The 17360-nt window shown below is 43.9% G+C and overlaps 1 protein-coding gene across 1 annotated transcript in view; it reads left to right on the forward strand.

Moving 5' to 3' along the window:
• The window catches only part of tnrc18 (trinucleotide repeat containing 18), a 72728-nt gene that overhangs the window by 32583 nt on the left and 22785 nt on the right, over positions 1 to 17360 (forward strand). Inside the window, exons 5-16 of the mRNA XM_041817530.1 lie at positions 127 to 1848; positions 7288 to 7375; positions 7515 to 7744; positions 10569 to 10715; positions 10804 to 10988; positions 11332 to 11743; positions 13876 to 14835; positions 14961 to 15106; positions 15195 to 15328; positions 15435 to 15548; positions 15651 to 15828; positions 15915 to 16230. Of these exons, the coding sequence (XP_041673464.1) occupies positions 127 to 1848; positions 7288 to 7375; positions 7515 to 7744; positions 10569 to 10715; positions 10804 to 10988; positions 11332 to 11743; positions 13876 to 14835; positions 14961 to 15106; positions 15195 to 15328; positions 15435 to 15548; positions 15651 to 15828; positions 15915 to 16230 (4632 nt within the window). The remainder of the gene's footprint in view (positions 1 to 126; positions 1849 to 7287; positions 7376 to 7514; positions 7745 to 10568; positions 10716 to 10803; positions 10989 to 11331; positions 11744 to 13875; positions 14836 to 14960; positions 15107 to 15194; positions 15329 to 15434; positions 15549 to 15650; positions 15829 to 15914; positions 16231 to 17360) is intronic.

Consider the following 17360-nt stretch of genomic DNA (forward strand, 5'->3'; position numbering starts at 1 on the left):
TAAAATGAACAAAAATCACAATGAAACTTCAGATAAAATAGCAAAAAACAATATTGGACATAAATATGATTGTATTGACTCGGATAGACGCATATTTTATGGTTCTTAATTGTCTTTGTGTTTCAGAGGGGTTTTACCTGCCGGCCTCCTTCGGTCAATTGCCTCTCCACCCTCCATCTGCGCCTCCGTCCGCTCCAATCAGCTCCACCCCTCCACAGAGGACAACCCGGGACTCTGGGAGGGAGCGAAACCACCGCAGCGAGAGGGACAGAGATCGGGAGCGGTCAAGGGAGGAGCAGAGGCCGCACAGCGTGGTGGATCTAACACAGGATGGGAGGAGCGAAGAGGAACGCCGGGGAAGGAGCGGAGACCGAGACCGGGATAAAGAAAGAGATCGGGACTCGGACAGAGACAGGGATGTTTGGTCGTTTAATCCTCACCCAAACCAGTCCAGGTCACAATTGACAGCGGAACACAGATCCAGACCGTCACCTCCTCGGCCCTCCTTCCCTTCAGGAGGAGGAGGGAGGCTGCATGAAACAGACAGAGGGGGTCGGGATGAAGAGGGGGGCTCTCGACCCAACAACTCAAATAACTCTGAGAGACAAAGGAGGAACGAGTCTGTGGCCACATCAGCTGGGACCCTCCATGTCTCCTACACCTTCCCTCCTCCTGCACTTCACCCCTCCTCCTCCTCCTCTTCTGGAACGCCCCACCCCTCCACACCCAGAGAGCCAATCAGAGAGCAGCGAGTTAGTGCACCGACGTATGTGCCTTCTGTGGAGGTTTACGACGAGCGGGTCGGGCCGATTCAAATCGCGTCACAGGCCCGCGACAAACACGGCGACAAACACAGGGAGAGAGACAGAGAACGAGAAAGAGACAGAGAGCGAGAGAGAGAGAGAAACAGGGAGAGGGAGAGCTACAGGTTTCCTGACAGGAGCCCGATGGAGCATCCTCGACTCTCTGGCGAATCAAGCAATCATCGAGAGGAAGGTTCTGTCATTTGTTCGAACGGTTCCTCTGGAAAACGAGTCCAGGACACACCTTTCTCCTCTAGCCAATCACGCTTCAGCCCGGAGAGCAGGGACGTTCCTAAACACTCCATACGGTTAGGGGCGGAGCCAAAGTGGACTACCACTCTCAGCCCATTGGCGAACTACGCCACAACTCACATGGCCGCCCTGGCAGCCCAACACGGACACACGCTCTCCTCCCCCACACAGATGTCTCCCCACACGACACACCGACCTGGCAGCAGCACGCACTCGACCCACAGCCACTCCCCCCAAACGCACCCCTCCCAACACACGAGTGAGGAGGGGAGTCAGAGATGCTACCTGGACCCAGCAGCACTCTACAGACCCGGGGGATCATTGGTGGGAGGGTCTAGTGGGGGAGAGCGAGGGGGTTCGGATCACACAGAAGTCTCAGCAATGCAGAGTCTAATTAAATACAGTGGGAACTTCGCTGCCGAGGGTCCCGGGTCATCCAGGCACAACGCAGAAGGGCGGGGGCCCTTCGGCGGTCTGGGACACATTGGGCCAGAAGAAAGGGAGCGGGAGCGGGAAAGGGAGAAGGAGAGGGAGAGGGAAAGAGAACGAGAGAAGGACAGGGAGAGGGTGTCAGTGGGTTCAGGGTCGCTGAGGATGCCACCACAGCTGAAGAGGGAGCAGGAGCGTCCAGACAGCGCCCGCTCATTTGGCCGGGAGGGTGAAGGAGAGGTACGGCATCCTCCTGTGGGCATTGCTGTGGCTGTGGCCCGGCAGAGAGACAGTGGGAGTAGCAGCAAACCAAGCAGCGGACCCTCAGACCCACAGAGGACACTGCTGCAAACAGCTATTAAAGGTAAATCTGACTTTAGTGTAAGGAAGCCTCACAGCTTAGAGTCTTTATCTCTCTGTTTGGTGGGAAGCTTGATTCTGATAGCTGCAGGGTGTTGATTCACCTCTGGGAATTCAACACCTGGGATAGGTGCTCCGCTGAAACTGTCGGTTTGACTGTTAAATGACTAACCATAGAAACAAGGACCATGTTAAAGCCTAAAACACCCAAAATTTCCCATTACAGAGTGCTTCGATTACAAACATATACGTCAGGTATCATAAGCTTTCAAACTTGCTTCTTCAGGCTCAGTGGAGTGTAAACATGGCTGATCACTGGTGCATGAAGATTCAGATGTAGATTTCAGGAGAAAGACATAGCTGGCTAGCTGTCTTGTCATGTTAAACACACTGTCAGCATACTCTTTTTTGTGAAATAACTTCAGGGTAAAATCAGGGTGAAAAATTTCTCATGTTTGACCATGAAATCAAATCAGCGTTTACTCAATAGGTGACTTTTTCTGCCCAGTAAAAAATGGATTCAGCAGTAAGGTGTACTAGTTGCCATCATAAAATTGCTCACCCCCTTGAATGTTTCACCCTTTTATTGATTTTATAAATCAATCATTGTCACTATAATTATTCTTTTTTTTAACCAAAGGAAAAACACATTTCTACAAAGTATTGTCAATTAAGTCCAGCCACAAATTGCTGCTGAGAAGCACCCCCACAGCATGACGCTGCCACCAGTGTACCTCACAGTGGGGATGATTTGTTAGTGATCATGTGCAGTGTTTGATGTCACCCATACATACCATTTTGGTCTCCTCAGACCATAGAACTTTCTTCCACTTGACCATGGAGTCTTCCACATGCCTTTTGGTGAACTCTAGTTGAGATTTAATCTGAGTTTTCTTCAACAGTTGCTTTCTCATTGCAACTGTCCTGTAAAGCTTTGACTGGGAAGAACCGAGTAACAGTTGTTGTATGCTGAGTCTCTCCCATCTCAGCTGCTGAAACTTGTAGCTCCTTCAAAGTAGTAATAGGTGTCTTGATGGCCTCTCTTACAGTCTCCAGATTTACATGTGTTGTACTCCTCCATTTCTTGATGCTGGACTTAACTCGACTCTGGAGGATGTTTGGTGCCTTGGAATTTTTTTTGTATCCTTCCACCTTTCAGTAACCTTTTCTCTGAGTTGCTTGGAGTGTTCTTTTGACTTAATGGTGTAATGTTAGCCAGGAATACTGATTAACCAGTGACTGGACCTCCCAGTCACAGGTGTCTTTCAACTAAAATTCCTTGAGACACATTCACTGCACTCTGAAAAGGGTAAATATTTATGCAGTCAACAGATTTTTTTTTTTTGTTTTTTTTTTTCAAAAAAGCCAAAGTATATTGACCATGACTGATTTAAAATGATCAATTAAAGGGTAAAATTCATCAAACCAATGCATCCCTAAAAATATTTTATATCATAGTAACGTAGGAGTCTCTTATGCTTTGGCCTACGTACAGGTGAAGGTCAGTCCTCTCAGAAAAGAGCATTGTTGTTTTGGTGATGATTGAATAAACTCCTTCACACAGGCAAAATCCATTAGCCCCTTAAGGCATTTTATGTAATGTTTTATGCCTTGCATTTTCTTTGAGTCAAACAGTAAAGGGGATTTGAAAAAAAATGTATACCCTCCTCCTCATAGTCATGCTTGATTTGTTGCTTGGAGAAGGAGGCAAGCAGGCAATTACCAAATGCTGTTAGAGCACTTCAGTGTAGACCTCTAATACAATCTAGAATGGGACAATATTTACAAAATTTACAGACTATACATTTTAGAGAGAGGCATGACAACACAGCTAAGATCAACAATTTTTGTCTTATATAGATTAATTTCGTAAAAATGATCATTGCATAATACAATCACCCTGGATTGTACAGAGGGCTGCATACAAGTGCTGTCTCAGTATTGGTTGACTGTGTGCTTACCTCCCGATCCGAACAACCAATCAGAGATGACTCTGCAAGGAGGAGGGTATTTAATTTTTCCACATCATACCTTTACAGTTTGACCTGAATGAATCGCCTACAGTGGCTCATGTGCTCCATTGTTGTCTTTGGGTTTTGCCTGATTAATGGAATCCATTTTCAAATGACAGCAGTAAATAATATATGATGTTGTGAGCATGCTGTTATGTTTCTGACTCATACTTTACCTAACACCTGCTTGTGGCTTGTTTTCTTGTTGTTCAGTCTGCAAACCTTCTAGAAAAATCTTGTTTTCTTGCATTTGAATCACAGAAGTGCAAATGAAACTGAAATGTGTGCCACTTTTGTTTACCTTGTTAAAAAGAAAACACAATTGGTTCTTTTTTTTTGCTGCAGAATAGTTTGAAATAGTATTAACATTCAGTCTCATTTTAAAGCTTAATAGATTAAATTAAGCACACCTCCTTCATGTAAAAGCTTTTTCTGATGGGTTTCTGCAGTTTCAGCTTTCTGTTCTCAGCTCTCTGTATCACACTGCAGGAAGCATGAATCCCCTCAGCTAAATGAACCCAAAGCAAATGATTCCTCATTTTAGTTTCCATGAATAATGAAGGGATTCATTTTGTTTCAGATTAAAGTCGTGTTTTCCTCATTTCTGTTGACTTTGCTGTGTTTATGCATGATTGGATGGCAGTCACTGCTTCCCTTCCCTTGCTTCCAAAGCTACCGATTATGTCATGGGTATTATTCTATTGAAATACTCTTTTTTTTTTTTTGGCGGGTATGTTGTTTCTCTGTGCTGCATTGCAATTCCAACCATGCAGCACTCTATTCTTGGACGTCAAGGTCATTCAGCGATGGTGCTCCTGCTCCATCTCTGTCTTTCTCCTCATTTCTGTCCCCTCTCTTTTTAAAACTCTCCATCCCCGCCCTTCCTTCCTCTTTGCAGCAACACTCCCTCCCTCCTTGTCCCACTTTGGGCCCCCTTGCTCCTTCGCCCCCTCCACCACCACCACCTCCACCCTTTCTGCATTAAACATGTCATTACAGAGTGCGGCTAAAAGCTACAAACAAGCCTTGAATTACAATAAGACCACGGCTGCGTTGCTAAGCAATGGATCAGTCTTGAGAGTGACGGACTCCATGTGTGCATGTTTGTGAGCAGGCTATGGATGTTTATACGTTCAGGGGCGTTTATTCATACCTCTGCTGGAGCAGAGTGATTGGTTTAATAGCATCTGACTCTCACGCTCTAAATAAACACAAACACATGAATGAGCAGACGCATGGAGGAGAAGGATAGGTTAATGATAAGAGATGGACGTAGATCGATTGGTTGATAGACAGGAAGTAAGAGGTGTGTCAGGAAGAAGAGTTTGTGTGATGGAGAGAGCGGGCAGAGCGAGGGGGCGTGCAGCGCTAATCACCAGCTTTCTGATGCAGAGAGGATAGCACGTGGGACAGGCTCGTCGTAACCTTGGAAACAGTCTTGAAACCTTTCCTGCAGAGCGTGTCAGGGTTTGTTAAAGTCTCTTGTCCCTTTACAGGCTGCACATAGACACATATGCACACTTATAGAGCAGAACCGATGGGTTGAGCACACTTCCAGCTGCTTGGGGACCTTCAGTCAGCGTGGATGAGATGGAATAACAGGAGAAGATCCTCATGTTTATTCTGGTGCGCTCGGTCAAGTGCAGCTTCTTTTTTAACCCAAGCTGAGGCTGTGTGTGTGTGTAAAGTGAGGCAGTAGTGGTATGTTCACACTCCTCCTGTGGCTCTATACTAATAACTGATAAGAGCTGACACCCAGAGTGAGAGCTGTCACTCTGTGTGCGCGTGAGTGTGCTGTATTGAATGTGCGCACACGCTCTTTGACCCAACTTTGTATTTTAAGCTTCCTATCCAGCATGCTCAGTCATGTCACCCTTATCTAGCCACTGTCACCCAGTTTTCCGTCCTTGATACGTGGCTTTCCTTTTTCCTTTCTTAAAAAAAACTCTGAAAAGGATGGGATCCTTAATTGGTGTTGGCAGTTACTAGCTTTAAAAGGTAATTATCCATATTGGCAGATATAAAAGTTCACTTTTAAAGGCCACTCCAAACCTTCATTGTAATAAATCCATTCAGAGGTGGACTTGCTAATGAGTTTTGGATCATTGTCCTGCTGCAAAACCCAAGTGTGCTTTAACTTGAGGTCACGAACTGATGACCAGATGTTCTCCTTCAGGATTTTCTGGTAGAGAGCATCATTCATGGTTCATTCAATTACGGCAAGTCATCCAGGTCCTGAAGCAGCAAAGCAGCTCCACTCCATCACACTACCACCACCATGTTTGACTGTTGGTATCATGTTCTTTATATGAAATGCTGTGGTAGTGTTACACCAGATGTAACAGGGCACCAACTTCCAAAAAAGTTCAGCTTTTTTTAATCAGTCCATAGAATAGTTTCTCAAAAGTCTTGGAGATGATCAAAATGTTTTTGGCAAATATGAGACGAACCTTCATGTTCTTTTTGGTGAAAGGATGCCATTTTTGCCCGGTCTCTTTCTTAATCTCGAATCATGAACACAGATCTTAACTGGGTCTAGTGAGGCCTGCAGGTCTTTAGATCAATGCTCACTCGAGATTTTAAGGCACAGTGGTGGACTTATTTTGTGTTACTGTGGCTGCAGCGAGACACAGACAGCTGAGCTGAAAAAGACAACGAAGCATATGGTGAAAAATAATCATTGCACTAAACATGGATCTTAATTACATCACAATTAATGAAGTAATGCTGACAGTCCTCATTTGAACATGTCATGACATTTTCTTTAATTGAACCTTTAAAACATTTTACTGACCATGAACAAAGCACCATAGAGCCATCTGTATGCTTGTTAAGTCTGCTAATTAACTGTTTTGGAGCACTTTTCATGGTTGATCAGAGCAGATGAGGAGGATAACTGTCCTGTAACAGCTAAAGCTAGTGTTGCTAGTGCCTGTCCACGTTGTCCTGAAAAAACAGATGCCTGTAAATGAGGTTATGTCACAGAACCACCATACTCCACAGTGGTATGGATAAGCTGAAAGGTTGAGTTTAAGATTTAGAGTAATGCAGAACTGGGTCCTTATGTAACTGGGTTTCAGTCTCCTCTAAATGCTAAACAGCTGTAAAGATGTGCAGGTATATCTAAAAAATGTAGAATATTGTGGAAAAGTCCAATTTTTTTCCCTCTGTAATTCAATTCAAAGAGTAAAACTTTCATACGATCAAGATTCAGAGCACATAAAGTGAAATATTTCAAGCCTTTGTTTTAATCGTGATGATAATGGCTAACAGCTTGAGAAAATCAAAAATCCACTAGCTAAAAATGTTTGAATATTACCCATTACCAATCAGAAAATGGATGTGCTCTGATTTTGTTCTCTAGATAACTGTTTTTAATGGGGGTAATAAATTCTATACTCATTTTTCTCTCTCCTCTTTGGCTTTAACAGACGAGGAGCGAGTAGAAGACCGAGCTCGACACCATGATGACAGACTGCTGGCTGGCCGGCTGGATCGTGAGCAGGAAAAAGTGCTTAGGTATGTGTGTGACTAACCTGAGACTTACTCTTCCCTTTAATTCTGAAGTTGATCTGTTAAAATGGTGTTAAAATCAAGTATTTAAAGGCCATTAAATACCTCTAAACACATCACATTAATAAGAATGGCTTTCTTTCAGTGAGTCCAAGGAGCTGGCAGAGTTCACTCAGATGCACCCCACCCCGCTGTCCACTGGCTTGACACCTAGTATTATGACGCCCAGCCTCATGACCCCAAACCTGATGGTGACAGGGGGAGCAGCGCTGGCTGGGGCGGGACGATGGCCTCCTGACCCCTCAACTCTGACCTCTCACCCCTGGATGACCCGACCCGGAGCCCCTCCAGTCTGGCTCCCAGGATCACCATACAGTATGTGGAGTAATTTTCCACTCTGTTTAGAGAATATAATTTTGTTCCAGTAGGAAAGTGATTTGTAAAATTATAATGGAGTCAATCTGTGATCAAGGAATTAATCAGAACACATAGTGATGGAGAAGTTGCATTGGCAGTGAAAGATTAAATGACTTTTGAATACATTATATTAGGACACATTTATGATCCCAATCCCAGTGCAACAACTTGTTAAAAATCACTCAGAAACAGAGAGTATGTTTGTAAAAGCAAAGCTCGCTCGCAGAATTAAAATGCCTGTGAGTTTTTTGTTGTTTTTTTTTGACATTGTTAGACTGTATAAGAAGATGGACAACATGACAGCTGTACAGAACCGAAGCCAAACCTTTTGAGCTCCCCCCACTTACTGGCTGCAGTATAGGTTACAAGCCCTGCATCTCCCATGCTAACCCTCTTGTTGTCAATTAAAAGTAAAGCAGTTTATAAAAACTTTAATCATTTTTGAACCATAAATTACAGCCTCATAACTTTTTCCTCACTTGAAGCTAGTCATTTTGTCGTTCCAGTGATGCAACCCATGCCTACGTAGCTCTTATGTAGGCTTTTTTTTTTTTAGCAAATCTAGAACATGGGTGACTTTCAGGGGTCTTTAAAGATTAAAGCCACACCAGTAAATTTGATTTTAAATGTCTTTCTATCCATATTTATCCACTTTTTATAGTTTCTGATTCTAGTGGCTAATGCTAAACACCATTTTGTATCCCACAGTGCTTTGTAACGGGCTGTGACAACCAATGGTGCACTGTTTTGTTGTTGCTTCATGCTTTTCCAAACCGCCCATGTATTAACGCTTAGATCATGGAGAAGATGACCTGAGGGAAAGAGAGGCTGCAGTGTGGTCCTCTGTGCCACTGCAGACAGGAACGACTTGAATAATGGCAAAAATAGAGTCAATATGTGGTAAATACATGAATATTTTGAAATTTTTTTTTGTCACAGAATGAATATTTTGCCACTTTTTGGTCCCAAAGAGATTGGAGAACAGGTTTTTCACAAACAGTCTTAGTCATGATTGTTAACTATGTATCACACATAAAAATAATTTCCATTTAGATTTTTCTTTTGTCTTTATAGTCCCATAACTTTTTTAAAATTCAACTGACATTACTGCAGCACACATATTCTTAAAGCTCTTGATGTTTAGAGCTTGACTGTGCACCCCAGGTTTGATGTTTTACAAGCTTTTTAAGACAAGAAGTCAAGGTGAGAAAATATGGTTTTAAAATAGCATTGGGCTTGAAGGGTTAATAGATGGGACTTTAGTTAAATACACTTGAAATATATTTTTTTCAAATATGACTTCTGTCTTTAAAGTTGGCTCTCTTCCTGTTGTTTTATTCCAAATTTTGTGCCTCGGATTCTCAGTTCTGACTGCCATCTAACACACGGACTGTTTTTGATAAGTTAACGGTCCTTAGTCCTCTTATCCTGAAGAGCACCTGATCATGGTTACATAGTTTTGGATACCTTTGACCCCATTCAGCACTCACCCACCTTTTTTCTATGTTTCTAAGAAATTGTTTGAATTTGTAAGGATCCCATCATAGGGGGAAAATTTAATGATCAACCGCTCAGTTGACAGCTGTGATTCCTGCAGCATTGTGAGTAGAGCTCAGCAGGAACGGTCCTCTTTTTTTAACTTCTCCAATCCAATTGTCTATTGACATTTCACAAATTTTTTACCCAGTAATCATCCAACCAACTACCTAAATACTCCTGACAAAAAAAGCAAGAGCAGCATTCAGAAACTTGGCAAAGGTGCCAAGGCTTGCAAATGATCAACGATGCTGTGGCTCCACCAGCTGATCTCTACAACAGCATCTCTGGCTGTATTACCAGCACAATATATCAGTGCCTGAAGGGGGTGTGTTTGGATTCCTTTTTGCACAATGGGAGGACATACAGAAGTGATATTTATCTTTTTCAACTAGTTAAAACACAAACCTCAGCAATATTTTGGCAGAAAATAACCTTATGCCTCTTGGGTAATTCACCATTTCACAGTTGGCATTAGCGCTTCATCCTAGCAGACAAAAGTGGACAAATAAATCACCACAAACTAAAATTCCTACACTGTTATTTTTGTACAGAGCCAACTCATGAATACTGTGGCTGTGGAAAGCTGTGCATGAATTCATTCTAGCATAGTATACAAAGCATTAGCAGAACAGCATTTTTTCAGCACGTGCCCTTTTTAATGAGCATTGTTGCCTTTCCTCTGCTTTAAGAGCTAACAACCTGCAACCTAGAAGATGTTGAGCCTGTTGTATTTGTTGTAGCATTTGTTGTGGCACTCACTGATGTTGTTTCTTCTCGTCTAGATCTTTGCTTGTGTTGTTCTTGCTCTTGAATGTACGTCGCTTTGGATAAAAGCGTCTGCTAAATGACATTGTAACATTGTAACATAGCAGAAAAGAGGCTGTGTTGTCCGTCCGTCTGACTGTCAAGCGGCTTGTCCAGCAGCAACCTCCTGGGGTCGAACTGCTCAGACATTCCTGATCTTTGCAGGACATTCCTTCCCCTCCAACGCTCGCTGTCAAACTAAAAAAAAACTGCATCAAGACAACACACATGCTTACACAAAGCTCCCTAAAGGCTTGCTCTGTCTAGACACTGATGTGAAAAAAACAAGACCTCTGAAAGAAGTTTAATTCAGCATGTTTTCTCGCTGATGTAACTCCACTATGGGTTGAACATGGGTATAAATACTGAGTGAAGAATGATGCTGAGTGAAAGGCCTTTCAGATGTTTTTATCATTTCAACACCCCTTTCCACTTTCAGGCCTGGGTCCCTCGTCACTCCACCAGACCCTCCCTCCAGGATACCCACCCTCCCTGCCAGGCTCCATACCCCCTCCATACCAGTTTGCCAGAGACCCACAGTCTGGACAGCTAATAGTCATCCCCACTGAACACCTGCCACACTATGGTAAGAAAGATTATCTTTAATTAATGTACTGATAAAATATAACAAACAGATTCAGCTAACTGTTAAAATATTCTTTGTTCCTCTGAAGGAGGTGATGTTCTGGAGCGTGGAGCCCCGGTGTGGTCCGGGGTTTACGGTACAGGCAGCTCGCTGCAGCACGCAGCCCAACTCCAGCTTCTCTCTCAGCAGCAGATGCTCCGACAACAAGAGCTGCTTATGATCCAACAACATACGGCGCAGGTCCTCGAGCTGCAAAGGAATGCACAATTTGTTGTAAGTGGACTTTTTGGTTATACGTACACACCAAGACAAGATGCACCAAAAAAATAATGAAGTGCATATTTCCATTAAAAGGATGTATTTATGTCTCTTCATTGAGCTTAGAGTAGGGGAATGATCTTTTTGATGAATAACTTGTTTTGAAGGAATAGCAGTAGTAGTGTAAAGTTTTATAATATAGTCAGAGAGCCTCAAACAAAGCTCATCCTGCAGCTGCAGGAGAATCCAGAGAAGGAAGTCTAAACAAAGCAGCCACACTGTGATATTTATACCCAGAAGCAGAGTGTCACATCACAAAGACAGCGTATGCACAACCGTCTCTTCCGCTGTGTTTTAGGAGCGTTTAAAGGCCAGCGAGCACCGGCCGGAGATGGAAGACAAAGCAGACAAGCGTAATGCCGACCCCAAGCCCCGCCCCTCTTCCGTATCCTCTCACTCTCCTTCGCCCATCCTGCATCCCCGCAAACCTCCCCCTCCCTCACGCTCTCCGACCCCGTCCACGTCTTCTCTCGCGCCGCTGCCTCCTCTCCCCTCGCCGGTGACCACCCTGAAGTCTGAGGAGGGCGGGCAGAGAGCACACCCGCCGCCGACGCCCTTGCCTCACCCGCCATCCCCACGCTCAGCCTCTCCGCCCCCGTCCTCACCACGGCAGCCTAAACAGGAGGCCACCGAGGAGGGGGAGGTGGGGCGGAGGGAGCAGAGAGGGGGGCAGAAGTCGGGCTCTGCGGCGTTTCAAGGCATCTACCCTGGTGAGTCTGCTGCTGATGCTCATGTTAGCTGAGGCTATGAAGTTAGAGGAGTTTAAAGCTAAATTATTGGGCTTCATGTTAATGCAGGAACATCATGATACTTAAAGGTACAGTATGGACTTTTAAGGGATTTATTTTGACATAAATCAGACTGGGTAGCATTGATATTTTAGCACTTCTTGTCACAGCACTGTTTAAAAAAGAAGTGCATGCAATTTTGCACATTACACAACAGATGGAAAGCACCTCTATCCCTAGCAGAAGTGTCCTGAAGCAAAGTTTTGCACCTTAACTTTGCTTAATTTATTAAGACAGAATGCTGCAGGAAAACTCTCAGCTTTGAGTGAGAAAGCCTGATGTTTATACCTTACTATCACGCTATCAGTGTAATTTCAGTCAAGCAACTCTTCACCAAGGTTTCTTTTTGTTACTATGTTCTTTTCCACCCTTTTGTTCATATGGTGTTTAGGCCAAACTACACACAGAGTAGGAATAAAGACAAGGCAGCTGCCATTGCCTTGGCTGCGTGGCTTCATTCACCTTTTCTGCATCTTTCTTTTAGCGTTTCACCCCCTTCATCTCTCGTCTGACACTGAAAGTCTCCCACTTTTGAGAGCATGTGTGAAACAGCTCATGTCATGCTCAGAGCTGTGAATTCATTCTGATGCTAACACTTCATCCCTTGATAAAGGTGCTTACAGTTGGGTTGTATGTACTGTTAAAGTTTATGAATTACTAAAAGAAAGAAGTGTCAGTCAGAGGTGGAAAAAGCACACCATTATTGTACTCAAGTAAAAGTAAAAGTACTGTTCTATAAATCTACTCAGGTCAAAGTAAAAAGTATTTAATTTAAAGTTTACTTTAAGCACTGAGTACTTACGTATGGATTTGTACAGTAAAATATAATCTTTACTTGTTGGCAAGAACAACAAGAAAATAGATCTCCAACCAGGTTGTTTAGGTAAAATCACACTTGTGTAATAAAGTTAAATACACAGTAAAATTACCAGTGATAAATAAACTCATATAGATTTCATTTAACACTACACAACTACATTTTTTGAAAGAGTTAAATATTTTACATTATTAGAGCTGCAGTAGCTCTTAAAAATCTGTGGATAGATGGCAAGAGCAAAGCAGAGAGTCAGCTTCATAGCAAGTTAATTCATACAAATGCAATATGTATCCTTTATGTGCACCTAAAGTCACAGGCACTTTAACTGAGTGTATAACTTCCCTCAACAAGAACAATTCACCAGGAACATGATCACAAAAACCCCAGCAGGGATCACTGTGCAACGGGAAACATCTGAACACAGCTAAACACATATAAAACATCAAAACACTGCCCAGTGGTATGATGGGGAACACATCCCCCCAGATTTGAAATTACAGATTTGGATCATTTCCAAACTAGCATCAGAAACAAAATCAGCTGGATTAGATGGATGTAGCTCATGTCCAAATGGGCAAGGAACAAAGAAAGAAGGAGATGACAAGGTATCAGGAATGTTGGACAGGGAGATTTCCTTGATTTTCTTGATTTTCTTCCCTTTCTGCCCTTGCTAGAGTGTCTTGGCTTGCTTTACAAAGTGGAGATTGATAGCATCAATACCCATGTTTGAAATGTTATGACTTGTGTGCAGAGATGAAATGATTCAACTCACAACTGTCAAAGCTGTGCTACACTACAAAGAGCTACACTTCTGTTTACAACTGGAGCCTGATTCACAGGGCAGAGAATTACATTTTTAAGGGCCGCTGTGTAGACAGCGAGCATGCCAGGCTTTGCAATGTCTGCTGCTTACATGATGTTAGGTCACGGTGTAGCCGCTTTTGCTTGATCTCTGAGGTTTGACTCCTTTGGCTGCATGTCATCCCATCTCCTTTCTTGCAATACTTCCATCCTTTGTTCAACCGTGTATCTGTGTTTTCTTGTGCAGATTGCATAATTTAGTAAAGGTGAAGAAATAAAGAGGTTCATAGTTTGACTGAAAAGTACTTTAGGAAAGGTACATTTTTTTTGCCACCTCTTGAAGAACATTTGAGATGTAGATGATTCAATCCTGTACATGCTGTTGAAAAATCAGTCAGTCCCTCTGTTTTTATTGTTTTTTTCTTCATTTTTACAGATCTCCCTCCAGGGTACCCTTACCAGTCCATTACCGCCCCCTTTGGCTCGCCTTTCCCTCCTTATCACGTCCCAGCACCCAGTGAGGCTAGTACAGAAGTTGTCCCATCACATCGTTCCTGCTCTCCTAACCCTGCAGCCCCTCTTCCTTCAACCCACCTCCATACACGGCTGCTGGATGCAGACATAAAACCACAAAAACTAGAGCCGTCAAAGACAGGACCTTTTCTGAAGCAGGAGCCCAGCTCTGAGCAGCAACAGCTCGACATGAGAGCAGAACCTCTGGGCCCTCTTCGGCAGAGCTGCAGTCCAGCTCTGGCCGTCCAGGACAGAGAGGAAGAAGCCTCAAAGCCCATTGCACAACCCCTACCTCTGCTCGTCCCCAGCCCTCCACCGCAGCAGGCGGAAAGACTTAAAGAAATCAGGAAGGAGGAGAAGGAGGAAGGTGAAATCAAAATGGAGGTTTCATCTTACTCCTGCCAGGCAGCTTTCCCCCCGCCTCCTCTGCTCGTAGAAGAGCCTAAACCAGAGGTCCACAAGGATGCACAACGATATCCCTGCATGGCTTCAGATCCAGATAGGGAGGAATCGGCTCCGTCACTGGAACAATCCAGTGTGTGTGTTCAAGAACAGCCAGAGTCTCACATCAGCTCACATACTCCCATTCAGAAAGAAGCTGAGACTCCCGCTTATCCTTGTCACACCTCCAACTCTCCACTCCCGCTGCTGGTCTGTCCAGAGGATCCAATGGCGGGGATGCTCGCTCTGCTGACGGCCAGTGAGATGGCCCAGGCCCGCCCCAGCACCCCACCGGCCCCGTCCCTCCTACCAGAGATAGAAAACTCAGCGTTTGGTGTCGACTGCAGCAGCACTGGTGCTTTGGAAATGGTAGCACTGGAGGGTATGGCCCTGCTCAGCCAAATGGCCCAGCGGGAGATGGAGCAAATGAGCCAGGAGCAAGGTGAGTAGATAGAAGGGAGTCTGAAAGGGAAAGGAAGAACATGCGTTGAAATTGTAAAAGAAGTTTTTTAGCTAATCAGTTATTTCTTAAAAGGTAATAAAAGATATGGTCTGCTTCCCACTCAGAACTGACTTTAGAGGGTCTGGACTGTCTTCTGGAAGCGAGCAGACAGATTTTGTTGGAGGCCATCGAGAAACAATCTCACGTCGATCTACCCCGAACACTAGACCCAGACAAGAAGTACAGCTGGAGGCAGAGGAAGGAGGAGCCGGTGAGATAAAGACAAACATCACGGTCACTGAGAGGGTAACGTGTCACTTTGTGACTCGTCCTAACAATTTCCTCTCTCCTCTCTGCAGCTCTTCAGTAAACTGTCTCTGGATGTGATGGACGCAGTGGAAGTGGAATATCGTGTCCGCCTCGCAGAGCTGCAGAAGATGTACAAGGAGAAGCAGCGAGATTTGAGCAAGCTGCAGAGACGCAGAGACAAGCGGTGAGAGAAACTAAAATCACCTGCATGGCTGCTTTTACACGTACACAAACTTTTCCCCAAATCTCCAGCCCAGGCAATAAAACTTGCCACTCTTCTCTGCTTTCAGTGAGCGTTTGCAGCAGGAGGATGAGAGGCGGAGTCTGAACAGACGGGGCAGAGGACGACCAAGGAAGAGGAAACACCTGACCACGCCTCCCAAACTAGACAGCAGGCCAGCAAAGTCAGTGACATTTGTAGCTTTTTAAGCAACTTCTGCAAATTTTCTTAATAAAATAGGTTTTTGTGTTTAAATGTGAATGAGCTGAAATATTCCTATTTTCAGGGTTAGCAGGACAGTGCAATACTCTGAAGACTCTGAGGAAGGACAGAGGAAAAGGTTCCGCCTGTCCCGTGAAGAGGAGGACACAGAGACAGGAAGTGTAAGATTAAAGGTGAAAAAGAAGAAAAAGAAGAAGAAGAGCTGGAACGACACGGAGCCATCCACCAGTCATGCTTTGGAGGTAGGCCTCTCAAAGATGCCTTTTTTAAGCTGGACTATTATGCATTTATTAGATTTATTAATATCTGTTTCTTTCGGTGTCATCAGGTGTTGAAAGCGAAACGGGGCCACATTTGCGAGCAGGAGCAGCTGGCGTCAGACCTCGACAGAGCGCTGTCGCTGTCACAGCTCGGCTCGCTGGGCATAGCTCGCAAACTCTCCTCCAGCTCCAAGCTAGACAAATCAAAGGGCAAGTCCACGGAAAGTCGGATGAAGGAGCGCAACATCCACTCCTCTGCCAAGACGGGGAAACACAAGATGGCCGCCAAGGCTTCAACTTCGGAGAACATCCGGAAGATGAAAGGTCAGAAGAAGACTGCTCTTTTCTCTCCAGTGAGATCAGAGATCAGCAGCTGCTCCAACAGTAAGTACAAAAAGAGAAGGACAATGATATAGCCTCTTTATCCACAGTGCTTATATAAAGTATTCACCTTCTTGGATGTGGATCGTTTTTATTGATTTTATAAACCAGGCATGGTCAATATAATATGGCTTTTTTGACCAAAAACCCTCCTTGATGTCAAAGTGAAAACAGATTATTACAAGTAGTGTAAATTAAACAAAAATGTATAAGCTAAATACGTGACTGGATCAGCCAATAGGTGCCAAATGTGGATCACCTGAGTGCAGTGATTGTAGTATAAAGGCACCAGTCGATGGTTAATCAGTATTCCTGGCTACCATTACACCATGAAGACAAAAGAACACTCCAAGCAACTTAGAAAACTGTTATTGAAAAGCCTAAGTCAGGGAATGGTTCCAAAAATGATTTGGCAGACACTAAACACTGCACATCACCACAAACACAACATCCCACTGTGATGCAACGTGGTGGCAGCATCATGCTGTAGGGATGTTTCTTGGCAGCCGGCTTTGGAAGGCTTATAAAAGTAGAGGGTAAACTGAAAGTGCCAAAATATAGGAAGGAAAATCTTATTTAGTCTGCAAGAGAACTATGGCTTGGGAGAAGATTTATTTCTAGCAAGACAATGACCCGAGGCATACAGCGAAAGCTACGCAGAAATGGTTTAAAGACAACAAGGTGACTGTTCTGTAGTGGCTGTGTCAAAGACCAGACTTCAGTCCAATAGGGGATTTAAAAAGGGCTCTTCATGCACGAACTCTGTGCAACCTGACAGAGCTTGAGCATTTTTGCAAAGCAAAATAGTGAATAGATCTACTAAATACTGACTTGAAGGGGTGAATATTTATGAAGTTACTTATTTTACATTACATATTGTTATTCTTTTTTTGCAATCTGTTTTCACTTTGACGTTGAAGAGGTTTCTTTGTAATATTTTTATAGTCCTAAAGCAGGTCTTTGAGCTCCAGTATGAAATATTTACTAAAAAAGGCAGCACCAGTGGCCACTGACAAGATAAAGAAGTAGAAAATACTGAGATGGACCAGAATCTTCAGATTTGTTGACCTGTATGGTAAATTGACAAACTGCTCGACCAAATCCAGAAGAAAATAATGTAACTTTTGCGCAGA

The sequence above is a fragment of the Cheilinus undulatus genome, linkage group 21, assembly GCF_018320785.1.
Source record: "Cheilinus undulatus linkage group 21, ASM1832078v1, whole genome shotgun sequence".
Lineage (NCBI taxonomy): Eukaryota > Metazoa > Chordata > Actinopteri > Labriformes > Labridae > Cheilinus > Cheilinus undulatus.